We start from the raw sequence: 16,732 nt of genomic DNA, 5'->3' as shown, positions 1-16,732 counted from the left end.
GATGATCTGTTCCATAACCTTCTCCAGCACCGAGGTCAGGCTGACAGGCCTGTAGTTCCCCGGATCCTCCTTCCAGCCCTTCTTGAACAGATGGCTGTGACATTTGCTAACCTCCAGTCAACTGGAACCTCCCTGGTTAGCCAGGACTGCTGATAAAGGACTGAAAGTGGCTTAGCGAGCTCTTCTGCCAGCTCCCTCAGTACCCTTGGCTGGATCCCATCCAGCCCCATAGATGGATGGGATCCAGTGCTGGATAATATGGTAATGCAGATGCTAAAATTACAGTAAAGAACATATATTCCAATCCATTCATCCACTGATGATTTTATAAGCAGTTTCTTAGTAAATAACACAGCTAAATTTATCAATAAGGATATTTCAAACAGTACCCATATTAATTTATTATTTTTCTTTTTAATATATCATCTACCATGGTTAGTCTTTTTCAGAACAAAATACTTTGAATCTTAATTTTTCTCCCCTGCACATCTATAATTTAACTTCATTTCATTTTGTTCTGAAAGAATCCAATTAATGAAATATTTTTAGAGTATAGGATTATAAGGATTCATCATGTAAGTCTTGTGAAGTCCAATAACCCAGGGATATAATTTTTAGCCAGTAGAGGATAAAAAAATCGTAACTCATGGCTAGGCTGCCATCAATGGAGCAAAATTTGCAGTTGTGCTATCACAGGCTGGAAATAAAAGACTTCTGAAATGTGAGGACAAATACTCTAATAATGGGGTTTATAATTTTCAAACTTTTCTTTATACTGCAAAGCTGAAAACCGCATTTCTTTCCAGGAGGAAATCTTTCAGCACTCTGTTGATAATAAGTATATTAAACCATTTAGATATTAAAACCAAGACAAACCACCAAGACATTTCTAAAAATCTTAATGAGCAGAGAGATATTGCACATTTCCAGAGTGAAAAAATTGACAGTCTGAAGATACTATTTTTATTTTTCTTCCTCATAATTTGTGTGGGTCAAGTAAAGAATGAACAGAAACTCTTCTTATTCTAATATATTATTTTTGTGTGTGTAGAAGCTATCTATGTAAGCATCAAGGCACTTGTTCTTCGCAATGTATGTTAGTTATTTTATGCAGCTTACAATATATTACTGAGTTTAAAACATTTTGTCCTCATCTTTAAGGACTTGCACAAATTTGTGCTATGCATGTGCACTTTCAACCCAGACAACACCACTGGAAGTCATAGAGATGCAGGGGTGGAGAAGTTGCCTGCACAGTCACGTTAGCTCCTGTACAGCTCTGCATAGGGTCACAGAGGGTGTAATCTTTACCGCTCAAAGCTTGTGTGAGAATAGAGAAAGAGTAAAAAAGAAGGGGGTAGGCCATATCTCTCCTTCCCTTCTCTTTTCCTTCCTCTTTTCTTACCCCACATCTCAACATACTGAATTGAAAATAACAACGGAGTATGAAATAAGAAGGGAAACTTGTTTGAGGAGAGGGGAAAAAAGAATTGACAGACTCTCGGGGTAACCAATGAATATTCCCAAACTTCTCATGCTTCCATTTAAAATAGGTCTTAAGGTCCTTTAGACAGAACACCTTTTAGTGTTTTCCTATATAGTGAGTCACACAAATTGGTATTTTCTTGTTAGATATTAATTACTTCAAGCAATTTAGCACATTTTTCCTAGTTGTCAACTCATTGTATCTACTTATTTGACATATTTAAACACATCTAGACATTTATTTTAATTCTGAGCTTGCAAACTTAACAAATATTTCTTCCCACCCTCCCTTATAGTTGTCTGGAAACAGTTTTGAAGAAGTAATTATACAAAAATTCCTGTGAATCCTAAAAGACTTACATGTGCTGTGAATTTACACTTACAGAAAGCCACAGTAAACTCTCCTTACTGAAGAGCAGGTTTGAGAACAAAATTGCCATCCCTCACATCAACAGAGGCTTTTAGGTGATGTAGCTGAATAAAGGATTGAGATGACATTTTCCCTTCCTTGAGGACCAATATAAAGCTTGGACAACATATACACCCCATATCAACCTATTTTGCAAAGCTAAGCCAAAATTATAATGTAAAGAAGCTTGCACCAGTTTTCACATAGGGAGAATTCCACACACGGGAATCTATCAGTCTCTCAAGGTCTTCATTAAAATTGCCCTCTTTTTTAATATGGCCAGTAATAAAGATCTACTGATATTCAGTGTTCCGCTTTGCAGTCTGTATTGCAAAATGCAGATGCCACCATTAGCTATTTTTAGCAGAAGGACATGGCCAACCTTACTGTAGAGCCAACTTTCCCCTCTTGGTACAAGAGGATTCAATACTCATTGTCGTTCCAAGCTGTGCATAAGAGAGAATAGTGTAGAAGGAATGGAAAGGGATCTGAGGAGCAGCAGTAATCATCTGGCCTCCAAAATAGATTTTGGCAGTATGCACAGCTTAAACATTTATTACTCAGTCAAGCAGCCTAACAGACACTGGAATCTCAGGACCTGCTATAATGTCCAAGATAATTCTGGCTTAATTTGATGGTTAAGAAATATGCAGTGAAAGGCAGACACACTAAATGATAATGATAATCAGAATTCAATTTACCAGAAAATTATTTTTTACACATTTTTTACAAACTATGCAAATTAATGTTACACAGTAAAAAAAAAAAAAAAAAAAAAAAAAAAAAAAAAAGGAACACAATGGTGTTGTGGCATTTTTCTGCCTAAACCCCTGACTTTTCAAAACCAAAGAACTTTGAGACAAAAGGCCTTAAAAGTCTCTTCATTGTAGGGATTTCTATATTTTGAAGCCAGAACCATAGTAACCAATTTAACCAGTTATCAATGGGTTTGGCTTCTGGTATGGCTTTTCACATCTCATCATGATATTAAAAACATTAACCAAGTAGTAGATCATACCCTTTGTGTATTTACAAAGACTGTATCATGTCAGAGACCCACACAGATGAACTTCTAGTTTAAAGAACAGGAATGACATAATATAGGAAGCTTGGTAGTTGACGGTTCTCAAAGGGATCACTGAAAAAAACCCACAGCAACCTGTTAGGGCTATGGCTAAGGCCCATGTTGTTTTATTGAAAACCCAAATTCAAAATTTTTTTAGTTTGCTTCTTTTTGAAAAAAGCGCAAACAAAACAAAAAAGAAAAGAAGGAAATTAACCATTTCCTGATTTTAATGGAATAAAAATTTTCTTTCTTCATATATTTTCTTGCATTTAAATAGAAATAAAAGTTAACATACTGAAATGTGATTTGGTTTTGTGGAATTTGGGGGAATTCTGTGCCCATAAAGCATCCTGACGGGTTATGTTTTAGCAAGACGGTTTTGTTGTTGTGTTTTTTTTTTTTTTCCCCCTGGTTAAATATCTCTTTAAATACTTCTGGTTTATTCAATAAAGGGAAAGAAGGGTGAAAAGAAAAGATTTTAAAGATATCAATCAGAAGGTAAATTTCTGCAGCTGAAAAATAGGAACCTAGCTGATCAAGAGACAGAACTATTCAGAGCATTTCTCCACTGAAGTACAGATGGTAACCATGAAGTTTGGGGTTCTCTGGAAACATGATTGAAACTGAATCAGCGAAAACTAGAATGTTTGCATGTAGGCACAGAGACCTACATGCAGTGTTAATATGCTTACTCCATAAAAGAAAGTTGGAGATGGAAATAAAAATATATTTTTTCCACCAAAATTAGATCCATAGTAAAATAAAACCATTTGGAAGTAAAAATAACAACTGGTCAAAGAAAAGCACTACCACTAGTTATAAAGATAACTTCTTTCAAAAGGATCATAAAGTCTACCCTGCAACTTCGTGGCATCCCTGTAACAAGTGGCTTTATAGGATAAAAGGCTTCATTATGAAAAAGAAAACACCCCTTCATGAATTGCTAGTGAATTGTAAGTGGTGTCTCTGCTGGAATTTTATATTTTATTTCTCCAAGTTAAATGATCTGATCTGATTTAAAATATTTAAAATATACCTCTATGGTGCAGAAGTACTTGAAGCCATAGCTGAGAAAACTCTTAACACAAAATAGAAGGTAGAAAAGTAAAACTTAACATCTGTTATTTCCAACTTCAGGCAAATAACAAAAACTAGTAGAAGTCAAATGTTATCCCAAATGTTTTAGGTGCAAACTCCTATGTTATGTAATTTTCCCCTGATGCTTCTAAATAAGAACCTGTTTTTTTTTAAAAAAAATTTAAATAAATAAATTAACATCCAGGAAACATGTTGACTGTTAAGAGGTGTCAACAATTTCATAAAGCTATCTTTCAGTCACCTCCCACACTAAAATATACCAAATAAGAATTAAATCAGTCATAAGTTGTTTTTAAATGGCTAACTCTAGATTAATTTCAAGTAAACTTACCTATGTTTAGAGGTAGAATATTTTAAAAGACCCACTTTCAGTAGAAATTAGTGTTTAGAAAATTACATCTCAATGAAAGTCTATGACATTAAGGTTCTAAATTTACTTCTGAAGTACTTTTTTCATTATTATTTTACAGAAACATTTGAAAAATTTATTTGAAATGTTTAAGGTAAGACAACCCAGATCTGGAAGAGTACCTAGAATTATAACAAAAGTACATTTTATTTTACATTTACCACTATTTTCCCATTAAGAAGCTTAAGAACGTGACACTTTGGGACATGGTTTAGTCTAGTCTACTCTTAATTGGTTTAGTGTGGACTTGGTAATGTTAGGTTAATGGTTGGACTGGATGATCTTAAAGGTCTTTTCCAACCTAAACGATTCTATGGTTCTATGATTAAGTTATATTTAATAATCAGTTAGTCTTGGATAAACTTTCCAGACCAAAACATATTGACAAATATTCAGACCTAGAATATGGTATTATAACATTTCTGTGCTGCATCATTATTAGACAGATTGATTTAAATCTACATTGATAATTCCTTACTACAGCTGGTACCTTCAAAATAACATGTACCTAACCAATTCTGTCCTTGGTGTCTGTATCATAAAACCCCAAACATAACAGGCAGATTATTATCTCTGTCCGCACAGCTGAGACCTCCAAAATACACATCCTGATCTATAGATCCAGTGTTGAAGATCCAGCACAACCTATGACTCTTCAGACTCACATTTTCAGGTCTGTGCCAGGGCATGAAGTAACTCATAGAAAGATTCACAATTCAAGCAAATAACCCCTCATACTACAGTTTTTAAATAAATCAGATTTACAGGAAAAAAAGGAAGTAATACCTGCAATATCATTGTTAGAGGGCATCTAGAACACTCAGGATATCTCCAGGAAGGACCAGACTGGGTTTCAGTTCTTACTCTATAGATGATTTCTATTTTTGTCTCCTCAATAATCACCTGATATATTAACATCACAACAGTTTATGGGACGGGAATGAGAATCAAAGTCTCTCACATAAATGACTAAATTGGAGACACGGTCCTGCCTTTTCAGTTCTCTGGTTTCACAGCTCTCACACCCCTCAGGTATCAGCTTCAGCAGAAAAGTGAGCAGACACATACGCTACAGAGATATCACAATGTTCTATCCCTTATCTATGCAGAGTTGTTCTAACAAATGTACTTCCATCAAAAGCTTGTTTCAGCAAAAAAAGACAGCGTAGTGGCACAATTTCTTGGCTTTAGCTTGCACCACTGTGTCCATCTGTAAGAGTCCAGGAATCTTCCAAAAGAACCTAGAGCGATGGAAAAACACTCTATGCATGGTAATTTTTATTGGCTTTTGCTATCTAAAACTGGTATACAGGATTAGTTTCTTTTGACAAAACTCAGTCTTTTAAGAAGGAATAAATTAAGCTTGGTCACCCAACCATCCTTCTTTATCCTACCTTATTATCTTAAATTTTGATAATTTAAGACAGAAGGCATGATAAACTTGATGCCAGGTAAATATGCTAAGACTATCCAATAAAATTAATGTAATGAAAGTGCCAAAATGCAAGTACCTCCTCATGATGAGGAGGATGTTCAAGTTTTTTGACCTTCTGAATTCTGAGAGAAACAAGATTTTTCATGAAGTTAGAAATGTTTTGGGTTTTTTTTTTTTTCCTGCTTATTTAAAAAGATTTTCCTGCAGGGAGCTGTGATAAGCTACTTTAGGGGGAAAAAAAGTCATAATTGTCAGAACATAAAAACCAATACTGACCCTAGAGTTCTTTGCTTAAGCTTCTGCATCAGTATTTTCCTTCCAGGTTTAATATTGAACCAGCCAGGCAGTACTTAGGGACTTAGCTGCGACGAATATTTTTTTTATACTTACCCCAAGCCATAGTGTATGTATTTAAAACAGGCTGACACTGAAAATTCATTTAAAGTCCACTTCACTCATTACAGGTTTTCACAAATAACTCACTGATTAAAATAATTGAAAATATAAAACCAAAATAATTAGAACAAACAGTGATCTCACATGCCATCTGCACAAGACTTACATAATGATATAATCCAACTTCTATTTCCAAATTTTAAGGTGTGAACATACATACACACACACACACACAATCAGAGACTTGAAACAGTAATTTTTCAAGCCCAGCTGTAGTAAAACAATACTATTCATTTATCCCTTAGAAGAAACCATAGGAAAAATAGTTCTGAATAGCTTCAGTTTCTCAGCTATAACCAAAATATATCAACAGCATTAATCTTAACATATTTCAAATCAAGCAGTTTAATTAATAAAACTGTCCTGCCTGTCTATTATTGCTGTTTAAACTAAATACAAAAAAGCATAAAAAAGTTTTATTGCTCCTTTAGTCATTTAAGGAATGCTGAATGTAGCATGCCAAAAAATTTACACAACATTTTATTAATGTCTTGATTCCCAAATAAATCTTACTTATTGTCCACACATAAGACCTTCCATGAATAAATGACAATGCACTTTTTCCTACTTTTTTGGAGTTGGGATTTTTCTTGGGAGTTTTTGTTTGTTTGTTTGTTTGTTTTAGGGGGAATATTCTTTCCTCCATGGTTTCATTTCTCAGCATTTCTAAGTTTCTTCCCAAAGAATATTTCTTCCTTTCAAGCTCAAAGCCTGAAATACCCAAGATACACAGAAATTGTTCAGTAGTACAAAAATTCCAGTCAAAGAGATAATATTCCAGTCAAGATGAAAATCACTGTAGCATCAAGCCAGAATTTTTCAAGTTATTCCTAAAAGTTTTGACTGCCCCCAGTACTAAGCACTATTATGTCAAAATGCTTTATCATTAACTGAATGCTTACATATATGATGCACTAGAACAAAGGTAAAAATTATGTCCACTACCAAACTTGCTATCAAAAAATAATATACATCTTAGAATATTTTACTGAGCACCAAAATTTTGACTGCCATCCCAATAAAAGGAGGGTAGGCACAAACAGTATGTATATTTTATGATTAGTAAGCTGTAAGAACCATCAATTAATTGTAACTCTAATTATGACTGGTTTAACGGGTTCTGAAGCAGGGGAAGCCTTTTTTTCTTGCTGGTAGCTGTCCAAACATATTCAAAGTGATGTCATCATGTTCAAGACACATTACTGTCACCCTGACACTTTAATCAAGCCTTCAATGCTAATCAGGCAGTGACATGTGGAAGCAGTATTTCAATTCCTGATTTAGAGGAAGTAAAGCAAGAGTAAGCACACACAAAAAAAGCAATCCTTGTTTGTGTGCTTTGCCTAACACCTTTCCTAAAACTGTAACACCAGTACAGACTTACATCTGGAGCAACCGTTGTAGCAGATGGTGCATTATGCATCTGAGACAGTAAGGGCAATGAGTGGTGGTATCCACTAGGCAGATTAACCTCACTTGCCTTGTGCTGAGGATTTCCTCTTACTTCTGGCCTGCACTTCCCATATTCTGCTTAGGGATAAGCAGGGTACAGATTTAACAGGGATTTAGAAATAAGACTTCTGTTATTACTACTAGGAGATGCATAACTAATTCCCAGTGCATGTGGTAGAAAGACAACCCGAGGGTCTGTTCTGTTTTCAGCAGCAGATTGATTTTATTTCAAAACCTAAATGGGACTCTTGAAAATTACTGAATTAAAAGCCTTATTTGGGTCTATTTTATTGGGATTGCCATCTCCTGCAGTGGGACTGTAATCCTCAGAAACAGGCAAATAAATTAACTCCCTAGACTTTTCCCTGTCTCTACTAAGGTTTTGGCACCAGATACAGAGGAGAGAAAGCAAAAATAACTTCCATAATATTTCTTTCTGCAATCAAATAAACCACAAAGTAATAACCTGGATGTGGTGAATGGGTATTTTGTAATGATTTGTCACATATTTCTATGGTGAAATAAAGAGGACTACTTCACAAGTAGTTCATTGCTGTATTTCAAAATAAGCAAAACACTCCATGTGTAGGAAGCCAAAGAATATTTTATATCATATACTATTTTGTCAAGTTTAAATGGGTGGCACACCATTAGAGAGTTACTGGCTAAACCGGTTTGCCAGTTTCAAAGGGCTAAATGGAGGATGGATCCACACGTTCAGAATTCCATATGACAGAAATTCAATATTTGATTCATATTTTAAAAATGGTAACTAATAACTGCAATAAAAATGAAACCTGAATAGGGAAGAAAGATTGCCATGGATAACATATTGCTTAAGAGTCAGTGATTCTCAAATTCCCAGCTTCATACAGGAAAAATATAATTAACATGACAAAGCATGATCAACAGAACCAAGTGAAAATTCAGATGTAGGAACATGCACGGCTCTAACTGTAATTGCCCCTCTCCCCTACAAACAACAACCTGCTACTTTAAGAGGCAATAGAAGTGAAAACCAGTCTTAAGGAAGAGTAGGCAAGTCAAATAAGTACTCATTGAAACCTGTTCTGTGAGATCCAAAGACCAATTCTTTGTTTCTCTTGGCATCCTACAAAACATGTACAATAAGCGGGGGAGGGGAACGAAATCCTGATTCCAACATGTAATTCAGTCTGACAAAATTGGCTTCCAAGCAATAAAAAGTTGTAAACTGTGTCTCATCCACTGTTTCTCAGAAGGATTTGTTGTAAAATCTGTTTTGTAAATGTTCACTAGCAGACTGTGATGTAGTCAAGGAATTACAGATTTATTGCAAACTGTTTTCAAAGTGTACAACTGTTCCCTACTGTAGTGGGCACTGAAACCTCTACCAAGATATGACAGTTTAGCTCATGTGAACACGAAGAAAAATGACAACAGTGTTCAAGATCCATTATCACTCTTTCTAAGGTTATAAAACTTGCTTGCAGATAATATTGCTCGTGAAAACAAAATTAAACTCTAGTTTTGGAAATCTGTTGGTGAATGACTACCTTCCAGTTGCTCACTGTGTTTCAGACAACACATGAACCTTGTTACTGCAAAATAAACTTGGTGATGATTTTGTGTTTACTGATATGAAATCTGTGATTTTTAGGTATTCGCAAGCTGTTATCTCTGAAAACACCATCTGTAACCAAAAGTTACCCAGCTACCCAAGAGGATTTTACTGATGCAGAATTAAAGTCTTCCCTGTAATTTTCTAGGCTTCCACATCTCTGGTAATTAATATGATAGCTAGACCCAAAGAATCATGAATTTCTCATGAACAATACATGTTGCACATGCAGTTACCTCTCTCAAAAATGTACATTTCTGTCTGTTATTGTCATTTTATTAGATACAAAAGTTGTACCTTTTCTACTGAAGTCATAGCCTGTCTTCATTTTTAGGTTAACAGGCTGTACAGTAATATTAGCTAGCATGTATAAGTGTCCTTAGGAATGCCATCTAAAATGTTAAATTCAACACAACAAAACATTTTACATACTGTTATGATGACAATCTTATATTAAAGTTCACATGGTCTTTACAAATATCCTAATGACTGGAGGCAAGTTTTTATAACATGTTAACAGTGAAGTATCGATACTCTTCAAACAAAAGCGAAGGAAATGGCCTGTCTCTTCCCTGTAATCCTGCAATTAAGGTGCACTTTACCACTTATTAAAGCCAGAATCCCAGAATAATCCTCTAGGTCTGTCAGTCAAGCACACTATGTAAGAATACAAGCTACTATGCGTCTTTCCCCATCATACTGACATTTCCATTTTCATCCCTGTGTCATTTATATAAGCCACACGAAACCGTGGCCATGAATTTTAAAGAGCTCAGGTCACATTAGGGTCCCTTTCCTCTTGATGAGATTTTGAAAGAGGAGAAAGACTGCATACTTGAAATTAGGACCTTAAATTAAAAAAACCCTTAAAAATATGGATCCTATTTCATTTTTCTGCCCCTTTTTAAAAAAATATGCAGCCATTTTGAATGCTGAAATGCCTTTTTATTGGATAATGATTTTTTCTTGATGATGAGCACAGAAAACGAAGTTATTTTCATCTTGAAAGATAACTTAAATACTTAATTTTGAAATACAATTAAAGAATCCTCAGCAGTATATGCAGAGATATATATATTATTTTTCACATAGTTTAGAAAGAATTTATTTAAATTTTCTGCTGCAGTTTGTTACTGCAATTCTGGAACTGCACTGCATGCAATATAAGCACTACAATCTCACACAGCATGTTATTTGCCTGAACTGTATATGCTTTGGGGATACTCAGAAATGTTTTCAGTACTCATCTCTGCCTCAGGCCAAAACCATGTAAAGAGGAGCTGTCAAGAATTGTTTGTATTAGACGAGAACACAGCATAGAGAAAGAATGGATAAGAAAATTAGAATATGTAAGAGTTTTGTTTCACCTCCGGTTCCATTTCTGAAACTCAGATCCAATCCTAATGGATCTTTTTAACTATGGTTCCTACTAATTCATAAGATGAATCATATGCCTAATAGAGCACATATCTGAAGTACTACTGAAAGAACAAAAAAAGACAATATCAGCAAATCTGTACTAAAACTGGAGATGAAAACTGTGTTTGGAGATTATTTATTTTTAAGAATGGGACACATATAATAAGCTTAATAATAAAATAAAATCACTTTGTTCACATGCTACTTACAGCCTTCATAAATATCTGTTGGTATGTGGACTGCTGCATGTTGGTAAGATGTTTGCCGTCGGAAAACAGGATCTTCTTCAAATACTGGTCTGATTCTCTGGCTGCCAGATTCAGTGTCATTCTTTTCAGGCTTTTTAAAGAAAGACATGTAAAGGGCAAAATATTACAAAGTATGCTAAAAACATTTCCATTCACATTTGCCTCTTTTTACATAACAGACTCACAGCCCTTCTTTCTCAGCTAACACTTTGCATTTGTGTAATTGTGCACTTTTTTCTGCAGGTCCAGAAATATTTGTGTATACTTTATTTTGAATTATGACACACGCAAGGCAACTCAGTAAAATGAAGAGGTGCAAAAGGAAAGTGAGAGCCTAACACCTTACACACCTAAACTTAATAAGGGCATGGAATTTTCAAACCCATAATGCAAGGCAAATACTTTACAAATTATTACATGTAATAAGAGGTACCAAATCTTAAATATAAATACTGTATATCTCATTTTTTCCTTCTGTAGATGATATAGTAAATCACAAAGCTTAAAATGATACCAGTAATATATGTTTTATAAATAGATTTTCGACAAACGGTGTACATCCAGAGAAAGAAAGGAAAGCAAGCCATCTTGGAACTTCTGATTGACACAGGTTTTGTTCATTGGGTTTATTTAATAATAAGTCTCAATGAAATCTCATGTACTCTCCTGGCTACAGCTGCCTGGGTGGAAAGGTTCCCACACACTGCAGGTGCTCACTACCACCTGCCTGCCTTGGGTCCCCATCCTCTCTCGCCTGTCTGCACCTCAGCTTCTTGATTCTTTCCAATTCACTCAGTCAGTTGGACTAGTTTTTAAAAATTTTGAAAAGCAGAGGTTTTTTCTGACTCAGCTACAAAAATTGCATGAAACGTGGAAACCAAGCAGGTAGCGCAGACCAAAGGGCAGGTTGCAATGTCTTCACCTGGCTCAGCTGCAGCTGGAACAGGAGGCCCCGTGGCACGAGTAGGCTGCCACTTAAATCAATGATGAATCAACTATGATACCAAATGATAACTCAGGCCAGCAATTGTAAGCAATTATAAGGATATTTTTAGTACTACAAAGTCATCAGTTTTTGAAAACGTGTTATGCTTGAAAAATTGTGCTGACAAAGAAGCACCTGTCAGGTCAGTGAGGCATGCGTGTGCTGAGCCTATTCTTTATATACTACCACTGTGTGCATTATCCCGTATCAAAGTACAGACAGCTAAATTTTAACTTACCCACAAAGTAAACTAATTAAACTGCATATGTTTCCTCATCTACTTCAGCACAGGGTTACGGACAAATGTTATCCTAAATATAGGTTCAAATGTTGCCTGAAGCAAGCAGCAGTCTCAGATGGCTTTCAAAGAGGTGGTTTCCTTTGGAAACACAAAGGGCAGAACTCATCTAACCACTGACGTCCACTGAGTTCAACAACATGGCAGTTTTGAGCTCATCACCCCAGGCTGCCTTCGTAGTCAATGAAGAGAAATGGGCATTTCTAGAGTGCAATTCATCTCATCAAAATTAGACACCTATTTTCCCATGACATGAATCATGCCTTAGAAGTGCCGCCTCCTTTCCATTGACTATAAAGGTAGCCCTAGGGCAATTTGCCTAGATGGAGAAGTCTGCATCACAGCTGGCTAGAATGAGGTGAGATGAATGTCACAATACAAGTCTATTAAACTTCTGGAAGAAAAGAAGGTGGATACTAATTTTGACTACTTTTATGCAGCATAGCTACTATATCTTATGCCAAGAAGTTAAACTTGTTCCTTAGTACTTAATCCCACTCTGGTGGCTGAGACAGAAAGGAAAGCATAACTCCTAATACTCAAAGTAAGGGATGCTCTTTTTTCTTTAGCAAAACTATTACCAGGTAAAGTCCAGGTATATCATAGCATTAAATAATCTAAAATGATAAAATGTGTAAATTACCTAAAAACATTCTAGTCCTTGGAACACCACATGGTGCCTTTTAGTTTCATGTGTGTGGTATTATTTTCATTAATAGTTCTGGTGGACACAATGACCTGCTGGTATGGATGTTGCCAGAGGACTTCTGAATATCATAATTTTGCATTTAGATGCTTCTAAGACAGTAATGCTTTAGTTTTGGAATGTGGATTGGAAAAGCAGAAAGCACTTGTACAATGTAGCCTGAATGTTTTGATCGAGTATGCCACTCTCTCAAATCTACCAGAAAGTAAAACCATGTATTGGGTCTGTCTGGGATGGAGTTAATTTTCCCCACTGCAGCCCTCATGGTGCTGTGTTTTGTATTGGTAGCTGGAAAGGTGTTGATAACACCAGTGTTTTGGCTGCTGCTGAGCAGTGCTTGCACAGCACCAAGGCTGTCTCTCCAAACCCCTCCTCCAAAGGCCAGTAGGCTGGGGGCAGGCAAGATCTTGGGAGGGGCCACAGCCAGGACAGCTGAGATATTCTATGTCATATGACGTTGTGCTCAGCAATAAAAGCTAAAAGAAAGAAGGAGGGGAGGGGGACATTTGTTATGAAGGCATTTGTCTTCTGGAGCAATCACTACGTGTACTGAGCCCCTGCTTCCCAGGAAGTGACTGGACATCGCCTGCTGATGGGAAGTAGAGAATAAATCTTTTTGTTTTCCTTTGCTTCTGTGTATGGCCTTTGCTTTTCTTTATTAAACTGCCTTTATCTCAACCCATGAATTTTTTGTCATCTTATTTTCTCCCCGCTGTCCTGCTGGGGAGTGGGAGTGATAGAGGGGGGAGTGAAAGAGCAGCTTGGTGGGCACCTGGTGGCCAGCCAAGGTCAACCCTCCACAAACCATTATAACTTACTTTGAAGTGTGCAAACTGGAGCCAGGATCAGTAACAGTTTATGCGTTTTATGATTCGAAATGCGCAGTATTATGACAGCTTCAGACAAAGTAATTTGGGTCAATTTTTACATAGGTTTTTGATGGGGTCTTTTCTTCTACATTATCACACAGGATTTTAGCCCCCCCCCCCCCCGCCCCCAAACTGGAATGCTATACATTAAGCAAATTCTGGAGTTCTTTTCACAAGTTATCTTTTGGCTTCATGCTGCTCAAAATAATGAGTTTGTCTAATTCCATAAATTCAATCTCAACAATCAATTGTTCATGTGAGAAAATTTCTCTCCTGCCTGAAAGCCATTTGATTGAAAAAAACCCTAACGGTCTTATTTCTGAAATTAGTACCAATGACTACAAACTCTTGATGCTCTCACAGGACACTTCAGAAAAGAATTGGGGACCATGAAGCCTCATTATTTCAATAAAACACCAGAATGAATGGGTGTCATAAGATTTCTTCCAACTAAATTTCCACAAGAAATATTTGGGGGTGTGGGGGGGGTGGGGGCGGAGGTGAAAGAGAAAGAGTGTAAACCATAAGGTCCAACCTAGCAGGTCTTGCACAGAAGTTTTCATATTACAGTGTATTTAGATTTTTGATTGATATTCCTGAAGCATCTGAACATAAAATTATCATGTTTCTTCTGCTTGGTATTTCAGTTTCATTCCAAGTGATAGATACTAGCTTTCAGCCTCTCCCATCACTCATGTGCTATGGAAGAAGCTTCAAGCCTACTGCCAAAATTTGATTAAACTTTGTTGAAACGGAAAGGTTTTAAATAATACACCTGAATGCCCTAAACTTTCAAAAAGAAAGTCCACATTTCTAACACAATACACACCTAGACCCCTCCAAAAAAAAAATTTACTGTGATAAAGACTGGATCTGTTATTTTTCCTACCAATATTCCATGATACCAAAACCAAAAATTGAATCTAAAAACTCTTCAAGTATGTTTTTCTCAATTTAATTGATTCATCTGCTCCAGCTGAACTGTATTTTATATCTACCTCTGTGGCCTTGATGGAGTGCAATGGATCTATCAGAACTACATAAAATAACCTAGAAGCTTTTGCATCCCAACTGTTGATTTTTCCTGGGAGTATTCTGTGATGTGCAACTCCCATATTGAAACAATGCATCTATCTGTCCCCCAAAACCCAGAGACACCAAATGACAAAATCCTTTAAAAGTTCTGTAGTTTCCTTCACACAGGATTAATTTTGCTATTAAATCTAAAGGCATCTGTGCTAGTTCTGCATGCAACAGGCAAGTATCAGAAGCACTAAAGGCAAATTAGTATTGCACTCACTTGGGCCACTACCTCCTGACCATCAAGACTAACGCTGTGCCAGGCCTTACACATCCAATGCTTGGAGTGGATCCTCCTATGTAAAGTAAAAACTATTTAGTTTTCATTTGCAAAATTTATGAATTACAAGTAACCTACATATAAATTAGAAAAAAAAAAAAAAAAAGGAAAGATTAAAAAGGAAAACCTCAATGTTATAAATTATTTTAGTCTGGTATTTGTAGCAAAAGCCTGACAGATTGTGGCATTGGTTGGTACAGTTTTAGTACCCAGTTAAACTTTGTTTTCAGGCAAGTAGCAAAACACATATTTTGAAGGAAAGTAATCCAGCATGTGAATATAATTAAAATCCAACTCCAACCAATTTCTCTCGCAAGTCAAGAGCTGAAATGCAATCAATACTGGCACCGGAAAATCCCACAGGAGATAGTGGCTGAACATTAATTTTCTAACTATTCAAACCTGGCCTTCACTTATTAAATTACATTGTTACCTACCACTGACAGTCAGCAAAATAACTCACTCATTTCTCTGCAGTGAATCTCCAAACCAATCTCTCCTTGCCTTGTGAGGCAGATAAAATCCATTTCTCTTTTCAGTTCACATTTGTGCCATTTTAAGGCTGTTTTAAAAAAATAAACAAAATATTTTTTTCATGTATCTACCTTTCACCATCAGAATAAAGGGAAATTGATATAGCAGCTGAAATTCAGGTAAAGTGGATTCTTCTGTTGCTATTCTTTGTGATCTTGGCTAAATCACTTTTTCCATGATCTAAAATAAACTGGAGGTTACTTTCTGGTTTTTGTAAGCCAAATATATAGCAGAAATAATGCAACTTCTCTCTCAAGGGCTTTGTGAACATAAACTAATATATGTACATAAAGTAACTGGAAACTTCATGCCAAGAAGTATCACTGAGATGCGTATAGAAAAGCAAACACCATTAAAACAAAATGAAACAAGGTCATTTCAAGAAACTCTGACACAGTTTAGCTGCCCATTTCATTGCAGCCAAACTTATCCTGATCCTCTCCACAGCATTCAGTTACTTTTCATCATCGTAGCTATAGGAAGATGAGTGGATTGTCTATCTCTATTAGTAAATTTTCATTTAGGTGAAAAGCACTGGTTACTGTAGAAATGAGAAATATTTTTTCAACAGATCTAAAACTTACTGGTTTTTGCTTCCTGTAGCTGTCGAAAACTGAATATCAGAAAACTGATATTAATTAAAAAAATACCATCAATGAAACACACAAAAAACCACAACCAAACTGAAACAATCTTCAGTTGTTTTCTGGAGGCAGACTGTTTTCAGGAACAATGGAGAAGTTGCTTAGATGATTAGAACAGATTTAGCATTGGGACAAAAGAATAAAAGGTAGATTTCTTTTTTTTTTTTTTAATTCCTGAACCAATATCGAGCAAGAAATTATGGCACCTGCCTGCTTTCATACTTATGTAAAATAGAAAAGAATTGGTTGGTAGTATCTT

The 16,732-nt window shown here is 35.9% G+C and overlaps 1 protein-coding gene across 6 annotated transcripts in view; it reads right to left on the bottom strand.

Annotated features, from left to right (window-relative positions):
- The window catches only part of CACNA2D1 (calcium voltage-gated channel auxiliary subunit alpha2delta 1), a 451,440-nt gene that overhangs the window by 176,094 nt on the left and 258,614 nt on the right, over positions 1-16,732 (bottom strand). For all 6 annotated transcript variants that reach the window (XM_075713027.1, XM_075713021.1, XM_075712994.1 and 3 more), the window contains exon 6: positions 11,039-11,168. In XM_075713027.1, coding sequence (XP_075569142.1) covers positions 11,039-11,168 — 130 coding nt within the window. The remainder of the gene's footprint in view (positions 1-11,038; positions 11,169-16,732) is intronic.

Source organism: Pelecanus crispus, chromosome 1 (genome assembly GCF_030463565.1).
Source record: "Pelecanus crispus isolate bPelCri1 chromosome 1, bPelCri1.pri, whole genome shotgun sequence".
NCBI lineage: Eukaryota > Metazoa > Chordata > Aves > Pelecaniformes > Pelecanidae > Pelecanus > Pelecanus crispus.
This window is presented reverse-complemented; position numbering and strand designations above follow the sequence as displayed.